At 40.5% G+C, this 15,014-nt stretch overlaps 1 protein-coding gene across 1 annotated transcript in view; it reads left to right on the forward strand.

Moving 5' to 3' along the window:
• The first annotated feature begins 317 nt into the window (after positions 1–317).
• The window catches only part of ptprn2 (protein tyrosine phosphatase receptor type N2), a 165,614-nt gene continuing 150,917 nt past the window's right edge, over positions 318–15,014 (forward strand). Inside the window, exon 1 of the mRNA XM_037693943.1 lies at positions 318–541. Within this exon, the coding sequence (XP_037549871.1) occupies positions 457–541 (85 nt within the window). The 5' untranslated portion in view covers positions 318–456. The remainder of the gene's footprint in view (positions 542–15,014) is intronic.

Here is a 15,014-nt window from a genome sequence, read left to right on the forward strand (position 1 = left end):
AGAGATCTGGTAGAGTGATGTGTGGATGGGTAAATGAGGGCACAGGTTGTAGTGTAAAAGTCCATAAACATTTAACTGTATGAGGACTGGAGTTGTAAAATAAACCTGAAGCTGAATCAAGTGTGTTGCAGAGATTTATTATGCAGTGAGTGGGACGTTTGTCCACCGAACAATAAACACAGACAGCACTACCTTTTTCAATTTTTGCCAAGTCTTTCAGTGTGTGATGCATTCAGGGTACTTCGCATCATCCCTCACCGTGTGTATGTGTGCGTGCGCGTGACGTCACCAACATGGGGCGGGGCTCCTCCGCTTCTGGTTGCTGTTTGTGGTGCTGAAACGACGCCCGTGCCTCTCCTCCGGTGCTGGTTCCTGCAGCGTGCTGCTTCAGAACCGTGCAGACATGCTGTTTTAGCGCACGGTTCGGCATGGATTAGTTGGGGCCGGAGGAGCGGTATGGCTTCACCGTGGCGTCCCGTCCTGCTGGCTGCTCTGGCGGCCAGCCTCTGCTCCTCACCTGCCCTCGGAAGCAGAAAATTCGGTAAGCATCTTTTTTTTTTTTTTTGTCTTTCGCTCCGTCTTTTTTTTTTTTTTTTTTTTTTTTTTTTTGTCACCGTTTCAGTCTAAACTTTTGCTTCAGGAACACAAATATAAAAATGTTCAGTTTCTTTGCAGAAGTTAAAAAAAAAAAAAAAATCCCAAAGTTGAGTTCATGCAAAGCAGTCTGAAGATCCATCAAGAAAAGTTACGTAATCTCTCAGGCCTAATGGACAAAATGTTTCCCCCGAGCTCCTTTTTTTTTCTCCTTTATTTCCTCCTTTTCTCCACACGGACTGTTGTTTATCCGAATCCCATCAGTTGCATCCAGAATATCGTGTCGCTCACGGATGGCGATCATATTACCCGTGTCTGTTAGCAGAGTATTCCCTGAACAACTGAATGGATTTTGATGAAACGCTCAGGAATTGATAATTGTATTTACATCTACAAGTGATTAACATTTGGAGTCAACCGGATTCAAGATGGCTGCCAGAGCTAACAGAACCTTAAAAAGAGAAAAATTGTCATAACTTGATCAATTTGAAAGATATCCATATAAAATGTGGGTTGGAAGTAGCTGAGCATGATCCCCAACACATATTCTGAGCATTAACAAACATGTTTTTATTTAAATAGTTGCCATTAAAGATATGAAGTCATACATGTCTGTCTGTTAGCAAAATATTTTATGAACCACTGGATGGATTTTAATGAAACTTTCAAGATATAATCACTGGATGAACCTCAACTGATTATCTTTTCGTGCCAAGCCCATTTAAGGTGGCTGCCATAGCCAAGTGCTTTTACAAAACACAAACATGCCTATAATTCAAACAATTGAACCGATATTTTACTTAAAGTTTGTGTTGGTAGTAGCTAAGAGTAATTCACAACACGTACTTTAAGTGCTATTGATTGTGGGAGGGCTTTGCTTGAAACTTTAACTGTTTGAGTTACTATTTGTTAGCAAAATATCACATATAACACTTGGCAGATTTTGATGAAGTAATTGGATGTTTGTCTTGTACTTATTAGCTTTTGGAGTCGTGAATTCAGCTAATAAATACAAAAATGATTGTAACTCGTTGAATTTTGCAGATATTGAGCTGAAACTTGAAGTGGTAGTAGCTGAGAGTCATCTCTTGTACTCTGATATTTATAAAGTGACGAACCCTACAGAGCATCTGGTGTGTAAAGCGTCTCTTTGTTACAACCAGCCTTGAGAATCTCGTCGGTTCTCACTGCAATTGTTTTTTGTTTTTTTTACACTTATCTTCACGCCTCACGATCTGCAGCCTGAGCACACGACAATAAACTTTATCACGAGCTAATATACGGTAGGTTTCCGGCTGGCTGTAAATATATATGATGATTCATACCTCCAGACACCGAGCTGCATCACATTGGATATTTTTAGAAGCAGGAGGGTGTCCTTTCCATTTTATCTTACCTGTGTTTTTTAATCGAGAACTCCCTTTAATCTGGGCTCATCAAGGCTGTAGGTTAATCGTTTTAATTGCATTTTTTCTTTAGGCAAATTGGTTAATTTCAAAATTTTAGTTGTTTTTCAGTTATTGATTTTACAAATATGTGAGTGATATTACTAATACAAGGGGTAAAAGTTTAATTACATATCCAACAAACTGGTCTCATTTTTAGACTCTTTATGTTTTATTGCCTAGAAGTGAGATACCTGATGCATTTTTCCACAAATAAAGAAAGGACTCTCACAGTCCTGCATAGCTTACTGTTTAAATTTTTTTCAAAATGGACAAAACTTTATATTTTTCCTTCTTTGCATTAATCTGGTCTTTTATATGAAATTGTGAGAGAAAAAAAGTAACAATCATTCGATAGTTTTATTTTTATAATGTTGCTCTTATTGGCTGGGAACATCCCCTCCAACAAACTTGAAGTGGTCCATGAGCCACCAGTTGATAATCACAGTTGTAGCAGGTTTTCCACTCTGGACACATTTTATTTAGTGAAGGCGCAGAAATGGCTTGATCTTAAAGGTTGCAGACGTCTGAAGGATCACAGAGGAATTTCCAATTGTAACCTTTAAGTACTGTTGTATATTTGTTGTACTCTAAAAGATTAAATCTTTAATGTGAAGGTTGCTGCAACCGCAGGCCTAGGTGGGTTCAATGCGGGTGGATTTTGGCAACAAAATAATGTGCGAGGCCTAGAATACAACTTGCGAGTTGTGCAGTGAATTTCAAAAAGTCACTGCACAAAACATAGCCGCACGGTTCGCTGCTTGCCTGAACTCAAACATTTGAAGTTAAGTGAGAGTGCAACAGAAAATTCATGTATTTTCTCACATTTCTGAGTCTATTCATGAGCTAAGCTAAGTTCCTGCTAACTTTAGGCAAATGCTATTTATCTAATTTTTGAAAACACTTTTGACACTGCCTCTAAAGTGCATGAAAGCTATGAAATTTAAATGTCAAACTATTTATTAGGCATATGATCACAGCCTGTGATTAAATGCCACAGTTAGCCACTAGTGATGCTAAATATTTATGAACTGTTATATGTTGTTGGTAAGTTGCTTTTTCCATCCATCCATAATGTTCCGCTTGTTCCGAAATCAAGTTGCGGGGGCAGCAGCTTGAGCAGGGAGGCCCAGACATTTCTTTCCACAGCCACCTCTTCCAGCTCCTCTGTGGGGAGCCCAAGGAGTTCCCAGGCCAACCAAGAGACATAGTCTCTCCAGCCTGTCCTGAGTCTTCCCTAGGGTCTCCTCCCAGTCGAACATGCCCAAAGCACCTCCCTAAGGAGGCGCCCAGGGAGCATCCTTACCAGATGCCTGAACCACCTCAAGTGTCTCCTTTCGATGTGGAGGAGCAGCGGTTCTACTCCAAGTTTCTCCAGGATATTTGGACTTCTCACCCTATCTCTAAGGATTAGTCCAGCTACCCTGCAGAAGAAACTCATTTTAACCTCCTGTATCCACGATCTCATTCTTTTGGTCACTACCCAGAGCTCATGACCATAGGTGAGGGTAGGAACGTAGACTGACAAGTAAACAAAGAGCTTTGCCTTACAGCTCAGCTCCCTCTTCACCACAACAGACTGGTCTGCAATACTGCGGATGCTGTCCAACTCCCACCCTGACGGGGTCCCAACTTACTACCAGCAATGCGAACCAAACTCTCGCACCTCTTGTATAGAGACTGAACAGCCCATAGCAACGGGCTCCCAATCCCTTACTCGTGGAGCACCCCCCACAATGTACCCCGAGAACATGGTCGAATGCCTTCTCCAAGTCCACAAAACACATGTAGACTGGATGGACAAACTCCCATGATCCCTCGAGGACCCTAGTGAGGGTAAAGAGCTGGTCCAGTGTTCCACAGTCAGGACAGAACCCACATTGTTTCTCCTCGATCTCAGGTTCGACCAACGATCAGACTCGCTTCTCCAGTACCCTAGTTGCTTTTTCTTAATAGCTAAATGATGCTGATGTGAGAGGTAATATGTAGAGCTTATTAAAAAAAATTAAACAACTGAACCATTATTTTTTAACAATTGTGATGTCACAGATTTAGACCATTGCATGTCTTTGGTTATAACAGAGTTGTAGTTGCGATAGATGACGCTTTTGTCCCTGGTTACCCATGACCCAGGAGAAATTTGATAGTCGGCCCATTCCGAGGCCGTCGGGAGTCAGACTCAGATAAGCTTTGATTGTTGTTTTTCTTCAGGCAGACGGATTACTTTTTTCTTTAGCCTTGAGACCATCTGGACGTTCTGGTTCCAAAATGGCCTAATTGTAGGATTCCATTCCACTGATCCATGCTATGAGTCTCCCTCAAGATCGAACCCGCCACACTGACAAGTCCCAGAATCCGCAGGTGGCCTGCGATTCTCATAAATCGCCTCCACCTTACGGTTTAGCTTGTAAACCAGTTGATTTAGAGTTCCTACAGCACGGACCAAAGATTCTCTGCTATCATAATTCCAAATATGTAAACGTCTTCAACATCCTCCTGAGACAGGACTGAGAGGCCCATCAGCTGCCACACTCCCCACGGATCCATGACGTACCCCACAGCGTGCATCTCAGCTAGACATGCATGTTCTCCAGGACCTTGTCGCTTAAATCTGACGGTAATGACAAAATTCTGAATGTTAGTCTTGCACAATCTACTTGCACTCAAAATATGTGTTAGAGATCAGTCTCAGCTACTACCACTCCAAATTCCAAGTCAATATGTGTCAAAATGACGAGCCTTTTTGTGCTTTTTAAGACGACAGCTTTGGCACCCTTATTGAATCAGGTTGACACCCAAAGCTAATCAATTGTAGATGCAAATCCATTGAATACTGTTTGTAATCTCCATTAAGATTCATCTAGTGATCTGTGAGATATTTAGCTAACATACACACACAAAACATTATCATCCATTTTTCCTTTGATGGCATCAGAATAAACGACTTAACACTTTTCCTTCAACCATCATACAACGGGCTGGCAGGTTATTAACTTGTTCAAACTAAGTTAAAGCATAATTTAAATAATGAACATACTGACTACAGAATAGTGTTTAGTCGATGGAAAAATAGCAGAAATTGATTTTGGTATGCTGCAACACTTGAGTGCACTGCACTCAGAATTCCTCTCAGGATCGTTGTTAAAATTCTGTTCGGCATCTCTTTTCTGTTTGCAGAGGTTTGGCGGTGCTCTGAATCCCAAATAACAACCACTGAAAATCCTTCCAAACACACAGTTAGCCATGTTTCACCTCCAAGGTTAGGTTTTATTGATAAGAGGCATGTTGTGCAGATAAAGATCAGTGTAATAAAACATGACTCATACGTACAATTGGATTCCGAAAACGAAAATACATTAATCTTATCGTGCTCCCAAAATAAGGAACACTGAGATTAGCCTGATCCCACAGTTAAACAGTGAAAGTAAATCTTGTGTATCGATTACGTTGATCACCTGAAGCTTTAAAAGATTCAGTCCCTGCTCACCCTAAATCAAATTTATAGCTCCGACTCCATTTTACGCTCAAACTCAGGCATGACAGGAGACGGCCTCTCATCTGCAGTGTAACAGAAAACACGATGTTTCGAAGCTCAGATATTGAGTCTTTTTGTTTTAAACGCCTCTCAGCAGCCATCTCTTAACTTACGCAGACATGATAGATGTGATCCTTTGTGTTGCCACAGGTCTTTTTCTTTCAATAGACTTTATGACTGAGAGGTGACAATAATACCTCGCGGTGGCTCTAACTCATCTGTAGGTATGGAAAATGCAGGGATTTGGTCCATATTCCATTACAGTGCAGGTTACCGTAAGATATTAAATCTTGTTCTTGTGCAGAAAGCATATGTACACAGAATATTTTAGGCAGAATTCAATGACTCTCAAACTTTTCATAACAACCTTCGAAACTGAGACAGATTAAAAACTGTGGTAGAGGTTTATAAGCTTTTATTCATATTTTGGCATAAATGAGCCAATTGGTCCCGTCCCTGGTTGAAGATTGGCACAGTTTAAGATGTGATGTTTTCATGCTTTTATTACTGAGAATGACACCAAGTATTACAGTCCTGGCTCTTCTGCCCCACAACAACTGTCCTACAGAGACTTCACTGGCACTGCTTGATTACCCATCATCCACTAGTTTTCATAGAAATTCCTGAAATGATTTCTATTACTAATATTTATTTGAGTGATTTCGATTTTACGATTGTAATTTGCTTAAACTCCACTGTTTTTTAGATTCATATCCCAGTTGTAAAATCTTGATGCTAAAATTCCTTCTTAGTACTGAAAGGATCTTGAGTATCACCCGTGGTACTTGGACCAAAGTTTAGGAACCATAATTTAGATCCAAACAATGATAATAGTGAATGAAAACAAAATATATAAAATTCCCTTCGATATATGACTCCAACACACTCACAGGCTGTGATGCTGTTAATCACAACACTTTTCTTTAATCCTCAAATAACTTATTAAAACTATATTTACGAAAGAAATGCATATTTGATTTTATAGCAACAAGGTAAGAACCACACAAGTCAACAAAATCAAACCTAAACGACATTATTCGAGGTGTTTTTTTGACTTTTTAGTCAGGAAAATGGCCCATTTGTGTAAATGGAGGGGCTTGACATAAAATTATACTGGAGACAGCCACTAGGGGCCGATCATCCTCTCTGGCTTCAACTTCCAGGTTCTGTTCCTGTATTTAGTTATAATAAACTTAATGGTGGGATCAAATGAAAAACTTTTAACTCAAAGATGGCAAAAGTTACAAAATTAAGGATCGATTAGAAGCTACTACAGATAATTTTACTATTCATTCATTCAACCTTTATTTATACAGGTTGGTTCCCATTGAGCCTCGAGGCCTTATTTACAAATGAGACCTATTTCAGACAGACAAAAGTAGATAAGAAAAATAGGAACATGAGGGGGAGGGGAGGTAAAAAACAAATTGTATCTCCTATTATGTCCTGGCCAGGGCACAGTGTGAAAGTTGCATAATAAGACCTCACACATAAACAGCAACATACCCTTCTAATGACATCATAATACATAATACATTTATGCATGAGGAGGCCAACGAGGGCGGTGAGTTGTCCGTGGGCACTGCCAGAAAGTTCCATAGTCCTGATAAAGATGGCACAGTGTCTATCAGCTGGCTCAACTCCAACACAGATCCACAGATGTCCTCGGGAGGGGAGCGATGGGTGGGTGGGGCAGAGCTTCTCGTTCACGTAAACAACCAGGAGAAGTTGAGATAGTTGGCCAGTCCAAGGCTGAGTAGGGAAGCCAGATTCAGAAAACACAATTATTTTGGGTCAGGCACCCTCTGCTTGAATTTCCATATCTGCCGTCATAGTTCTGCTGGTATGTCTCACTGGCAACTCCAAATAGCCACATTTTGTAGTCACACCGCCGGGTCGAGCTTGTAACCTTCTCCAAGGTCAATTCCTTCCCGCCAGTAAGTTCCAAGAGCCGCAAGTGGTCTGCGATTCTCAGAAATCACGTCCAGCTTACGGCTCAGCTCATACAGCGTCTGAGTCTGAGAGCTCACCGCTTCGTACAGTCCTTCATTCAAGGTGGGCAGCCTCACCATTGCCAGAACTGCTGCCGCCGTCTTCCGATTTTGTTAATATGCCAGATACCTGCTAACACCACAAAGCAGAAATCCGGTTATCATTAATCCAATTATGTACACGTCTTCTACATCCTCAACGGACAATACAGACAGACTCACCATCTTCCACTGTCCCCAGAAATCCATAGTGTATCCAGCTGCGAGTGTCCTTTCAGGGCATGAGGGCTCTCCTTCGCCCTGTCTTCTCATTGAGAAAATGTTATCAATTGTGTTGAGAGGCCAGCTGACCAGATCCATGATTTACAATTTGGAGGAAATGTAGTGAGATGCTCCAATGGGAATCACAAGACAACGAGCAAAGCAGGAGGGAGGGCAGGAGGGAAAAGCATCCGTCCTCGTCGAGAGCAAGCAGTAAAAAATATGGACGTAAATATTCTCCCTACAAACTCATCACATTTCTATGTGTTCATAGTTCATGATGTTATGTTTTATTTTATAATTGTATTTGATTTATCTATAGTCCCATCTTACTACGTGAGAACTTGTGGGGAAAAAAGAAAAAAATATGTTTGTCTCATTTGGTCTCTTGGGACATCGAGTGTCTTCTGTGGTGGTCTATGGTTAAAAATAAATCAGTTAGTTTGAACTTCCTAAATAATAAAAGTCCAGACTTTTGGTATGAAACAAAAATCTCTGCCTCTGATTAAAATATTATTAAAGCCCTATCTGATCTAGAAGCTAATAATAGATCTGCTCAACAAAAATAACCATTTCTTATATTCCCAGTAAAGGTTGCCGTGGATACATTATTTTTATAAAAAAAATTCTGCTCCTGGGATGTCTGATTCAGTTTGGCTGATGTAGGGTCAACTTGACACAGCTAGCATTTCGTCCAGACTTTATCGACATCTCAGATTAAGAGCTTCTCTTGAATTCTCTCAAGGTGTCGACTTAACAATCTGTTGGTTGAGATTTTATCGGGCAGCACATCCTCTCATTGCTTGAGTGCCGAGCAGTTAAATGAGCAATGGGTGTACTATTTACAAAGCTTGTTTGCCAAATTAATAATCTCAACAGCTGCAGCAATCAATGAGACTGATTGATCTATGCTAGGAATTTCTGCTATCATCTGCTGTTGGGTGTAATATTTGGCCATTTATTCTTAATAATAAACAGCATGTGGAGTAATAAATCTTTGCTTCGCAGCTGCACAACACTGACATGCAGCTGCAGAACTCTTGTTTTTAGTGGCTCAGGGACAGAAGAATGACAGCCTGATAAGCTATTCAAGTGGGACTGAAAATAAGGAGTAAAATTAGACTTTAATTGGATTTTTTAAGTGATTTTCAGTATTAGTCTTGGAAAAATAGAATGAAAAACAATCTGATGGAGCCTTTATTTTTATGTATTGGTAGGCTGGTGCAGCTGATGTGATCATAGGCGTCACAACCATTATATGTGAAGGGGACAAGTCCCCCCCACATTAAAAAAACTTTCATTTGGACCCCCCCCCCCCACACACACACACTTTTACTATGAAACATTAGTTCAGGCAGCGCAGTTTCTCTTTCTTTGTGAACGAATCCATTCCACTTGATTAATAGGAGAATACTCAATCTAATAAAACTCCACTCCAGGTTTTCCTGGTTACCTCCAGGTTACCTCCACCTCTACACACAGAGCAGAAACTGTGCAGCCTCTGCTGAGTCTCCTGCTTAGGTAGAAAACCCGCACATGTGCAGGAGATGGAGATGCCTCTGTGTTGCTCACTCGCCAGTTTAGCGAGCTTAGTGCAGGCAGTTGTTGACCAGGGGGTTGATCCTCAACATATATTCATGTTAGGAGGATGATTGAGTGCACCGCTACGTCTGTAGCATGATCTTTTAACAGTAACTGTGACGCTGTAAGACGCTGCAGGTGTAGGAGACGCTGTGTGTTCATGTGCATTAAAATTGAAATGTCTTTAAAACCCCACACCTTATTGTCCTCAAGCTTCGTGAGAAATATCATCTAGATGAGTCGTGTTGAACACAAGTAAAAATGTCTAGTGGCGATGTTTTTTATTTCTCTATAAACACAAATAGTGCAGATCTGACACTCTGTATTAAAGTGTATTAAAGTTAAAATGTCTCTAAACCCACAGCTGAATTTACACAAACTTGGTGAGAAATATGCTTTAAATGTGTGGAAATAAAGCAAATCTAGGTGAAATGTTGCTTTCTTTGTACATTAGTGCACATTTCTTTTGCGCACGCGCGCACACACCTACACACATCGTTGTGTCCTCCCCACATTATGGATGCTTCTGACACCCTTGGACATGATTGTGTGCTAAATGTGGCATTTTTTTCTTGATTCAAGAGCTTGTCGGAGACAATGTGTACAACATAATGGTACTTCCTCCAGTTATCTAACTGTTAACAATGGTGTACCGCAAGGTTCAGTCTTAGGACTCACCATCTTCACAATCTACATAAGTAATTTTGTATTTTGTCGGTTAATTTTGTCAGTTAATTCCTGATGTATCCTTAGATTTCTATGCCGACAACACACTTATTTATTGTCGAGCTAGAACAGTTGCTAAGGTTTTCCAGCTTTTGTAGTCTGCTTTTGACACAATCCAGTCAGATTTGTTCCATCTCAAACTGGTGCTAAATGCTGACAAAACCAAAGGGATGTTGTTTTCAAATAGGAAGTCGGTTCCAGTAGTCCTTTCTTCTATTTTATCTTCAAGTGGTGTCGCTATTGAGTTTGTCAATTCTTACAAATACTTGGGTATTTTGGTTGATTCGCATCTCTCTTTTAAGCCTCATGACGAAAACTTTGTAAAGAAACTGAAAGTAAAACTGGGTTTGTTTTTCAGAAAAAGATCTTTTTGAACTCTGAATTAGAGCTGTCATTTCTAACCTGAAACCCGGCCCGGACCAGATTAGGGCCGGGCCATTATAATGTGATTAATGGGCGGGACGGGCCGATCTCGGGCTTTTAGTTTGGTCAGGATCAGCCGCGATCCAATTATATGATAACATGGCCTGCCATACTTCCGCCAGTTGCACGTGGCCATTTCACCGTGGCCTTGAAAGAGGTAAAAAGTCCAGTTACCCTTCAGATGAGACTGTACTGCCAGGCAGTGATTCATCACCCAAATGGACATTCATTCTGCCGCTGCACTCAGCGGACGCGCGCAGTCGATGACCCAAACAGGTGAGATCCCAAAACAGACACGTGTTTCAGAGCTGCCCGTGTGTCTCAGTAATTCAGAAGAATGTAGGCAGAAACGGGGTTTAAATGCTTTTTCACGGCCATGAAAGTACAAACACCTCAGCTCTGAATCTTCTGCCCCGTTTATTCAGCTGCGCATCCCCGACCGTAAATAACTCATTAAATTTTTTTTATTTTTTTTTCCGGGTTTGGACCTGTTAATTTGTCTGGTTGGGTGGGGTTCGGAAATTATGACTGCGGGCTAGGGCCGGGTTGGATCAGACTTTTTGGACCTGAATGCAACTCTACTTTGAATGCTAGGAAACACCTTGTAACTGCAACTTTCTTTCCCTCTATTGACTATGGTGACATTAATTACATGAACGCTCCTGCAAGCACCTTGCAGATGCTATCTATCACAGTGCGCTAAGATTCATAACTGGCTGTAACTACCGTACCCATCACTTCACCCTGTATTCATTGGTTAACTGGTCATCATTAACTTCACGCAGACTCTCACTGGTACATTTTCATCTTTAAATCACGTCTTGGTCTGTTGCCTTCATACATCTCCTCCTATATGTCACTCCATGAATGTAGCTACAGTGTGCGCTCTCAAGACATACAAGTAATTGCCTACAGCGTCCCCTCAGTGCGGACCGAACTAGGCAAAAGGGACTTCTCTTTCTCCGCTCCTGTAACCTGCAACACCTTTGCAAAAAAGATATGAAGCTCTTGACCTTGATCTCTCTAAGGGAGTTTAAACAACTGCTAATTTCATGGCAAAAACCAACGCAGACATGTTCCTGTTTTTAGTATTTTACACCGCTTTATATTGTAGCTGTTTTTGTCTTGTTTTTGCTGTTTTTGTTCAATTTCATTCCTTCTATTTACTTTTCATTTTATATGCTTTTTTATATGACTGTCTATTATTGTTTGTACATCTTCTGTTCTTTGTTTAAAACAGGTCTCTCTTGTAAAAGAGTCCTTGTGGCTCAATGAGACTAACCTGTATAAATAAAGGTTGAATGAATGCTCCTATGGTCTCTGTGTCCTTCCTGACCAATATCATAAACTCTAACAAAAAGAAGTCTAAATTGTGCCCAACAGACATGTTCCTTCTTTTGTTTTAGGGTGAACCTTGAAGTTAATTTGAGTTAAGAAAGAGGCTAACGCGGTTAAAAGTTTGAGACCAAGGATATAATTTTTTCAGCATTAAATCCGATAAATGAAGAGTTTTAAATTGGTCTTGTTAGGAGACATTCTTTTTGACCGGGAACATTGGGTTCTTGTATTCATGTGGATGTCACTTTGAAGTCCTGTATCTTCTTCTTGATGGAAGGGTGGTGAACAGCACATGGGAGGGGTGAGGGGAGACTTTCACAATACTGAGCTCTTTCTTCTTTTATCTCTTCTTGAGAATAATGTGAGCGGAGGGGAGCGAGGCCCCTGATGAGTCTCTCAGCTATTCTCACCACAGGTTGCAGAGTCTTCCTGTCGGCTACGCTGCAGTTGCCGTACCAAGACGTGATGCAGCTTGTCAAGATATTTTCAGTGCCCATCGTAAAAAAGACAGCTCAGAAATTTACCAGTTATTAGATGTATACTGGTAGTTTTAATCTATCAACCTTATTTCAGCTGTGATTAAAGCGGTAGTGTTCCTGTTTGGTCATTGGAAGACGCTGATTGTTACTCACTGTTAGAAGTGGTCAAGGTAAATTTAACAGAAGATTTTGGTGTTTTTTTTTTTCATTATTATGTTATTAATTTATCTCACTGCTGTGCGTGTTAAGTCTCATATTAGTTATGTTTCTTTTAGACTTGACTCAAATCCATTAGAATGCAATTAGTTTGCACGTTTTCATGGCCTGATCTAATTTACAGCTAGGTCAACGGCTGACAGCAGTGGGGAATCCTGTCTTGCGTTAATAACTTGTTTATGCGCCACAATTTCTTCACATCCGCTGTGTAATGAACTGTTCAAAAACATTAACTGCAACCTCACTATAGCCGCAGTTATTAATCCTCTGTTTTAACACAGGCTCACGGATTCTCTCAGCTTTTTAATTTTTTTTTAAGTTGAACTAACTTACCCGATTCTCGCTTACTCCCTTTTCATTAGCATTGGCTTTAGCAAAAAAAAAAACATTTTATACTTTCATACTGTTCTGTATGAGCAGTTTATTTTATACTATTCTACTTTTAATGTTTAATCACTGAGGCCTGTAATATTGTTTTTGTTTTTATTTATTTAAAAGTGACAATAAAGTTTAATTGAATTTTTGGCTACTAAAAAAAACATTAGCATAGCATAAAAAAAAAGAAAAAATCATATTAGTGGCTGAAAGAGATGGCTTATACCTTACAACCATCCATCCATCCATCCAACTAGCCTTTGAACATCCAACCATGCATCCATCTGTCCATCCATCCAACTATCTATCATCTATCCATCCAATCAAATGTCTATCCAACCATCCATCCAACCATCCATCCAACCACCCATCCAATCATCCTTCCATCCAACCATCCATCCCTCCATCCAACCATCCTTCCAACATTCAACCATACATCATTATGTAGTGAACTTAACCTGATGTCAAGACTAAGCCTAAGGTCAAAACCCTTGACCTTAAGAACCTTGTGGGACAGGGACTGTCATTTCATTGATTTGAATCCAGAAATACAGGTTCACCCATCCTGAGACTCTCTTTCTTGAAAATCAAGTGAAAAGAACACTCTCTTTTTTATTATCATTACTATTTTACAAATGTTGATAATCAAAGTGTCTTAGTTCAAACTATTTTAGATGTTGCAGTGAACTAATCAACTTTATTAACTGTGAAACAGTGTAATGATTTTTGATTGCTTATGCAGAGTTAGAATTCATGTTAAGGTCTGTTACAGTTTTTATGCATTTTCTGACTTCTGTCTTCGAATGAGCAAGTGTACGTTTTCAAGGTCAGGAGTCGAAGCAGACATGTGTTGGAACAACTGTCTTGTTTACATCCTCTCAGACGTCAACAGGGGGGTTTTGGCACCTGTTTCTAAAACTCGCCAAAACAAAACTCTCTATGTCTCTGAGAACATTTCTGATCTGTTCCATAACAATTCTTGCTGTCTTCTAACCTCTTACGTCACAAAACACACCCCGTCTGGTCGGTTCTGACCAATGGGAAGACTCCCAAATGAACCGGGAAAAGAGCTCTTTAAAATGTCGGTACTTCCTGGTCTACACAGTTCTGTGAGAGTTGAAGTGAGTTCAGTTCTGCGCGGAGAAGCCCAGTTCTGTGGGGTTCTGTTGGTTGGAGAAGTTCGGCGGCGCGGACAGTTCTGATATGTCCTAGTGCTGTGCAGTTGCTGTGGGAGCCGGGAAGACCCTGACATGACCACAGAGCTCTTCCGAGTTTCATGGGATTATAACAATTTCCACTGAGGTGAGCTTGTGTCGGACAGTCTCGCCATTACTCCGGACGATTCACAGCATCCTACGGAGACGCTGAAAGGGTGCGTTAAACGGAATCTCGCCTGAGACATCTCCAGGTAAAAGAGTCGATTTCACCACCTAAGTGTACTGTAAGGAAGAAGCTTAAGAAAGCCCGGAGAGTGCCGTTCTGTTCAACACTCTCCCTCAAACACCATCTTTCACCCCCTTTAAACTTCCTTCCCATCTTTAAACTCCTCTCTCAAGTAGATATTCTTCCAGATATTTAGAAATGTCTGTGTAAAGTGCTCATCCACCGCCGTGTGGATTAAGATCATAATTGTACAGTTTTCATAAATGTCTGTGGTGAAGCAACGGAAAAATCATGGCCGTATGATTTTTCCTGATTGATTGCTTTTGTTGTTATTTTCATAATTTGCCAAATTACTGTAAATGTTTGATGTTAAACTTTGATTCTGTAAATAAATGACCGCATTCATTTTGATGGGTCAAAGATAAATGACGTCTCACGTTTGCATTTCATTAAATTCAATGCACGTTTTATTCAGTCCAGAAAAATGAGGAATCCGTGTTAATTGATGAATATATCTGAGCATCTGTTCATCTACAATTACTCCAACCATTTATCCAAACAACCATCCATCTATCCGTCCGTCCAGCCATCCAACCATCCATCTGTCCAACCATCCATCCAACCACCCATCCAACCAACCATCCATCCAACCATCCATCTGTTTGTC

This window comes from Nematolebias whitei, chromosome 20 (genome assembly GCF_014905685.2).
Source record: "Nematolebias whitei isolate Nwh7 chromosome 20, NemWhi1, whole genome shotgun sequence".
In the NCBI taxonomy this organism is placed as follows: domain Eukaryota; kingdom Metazoa; phylum Chordata; class Actinopteri; order Cyprinodontiformes; family Rivulidae; genus Nematolebias; species Nematolebias whitei.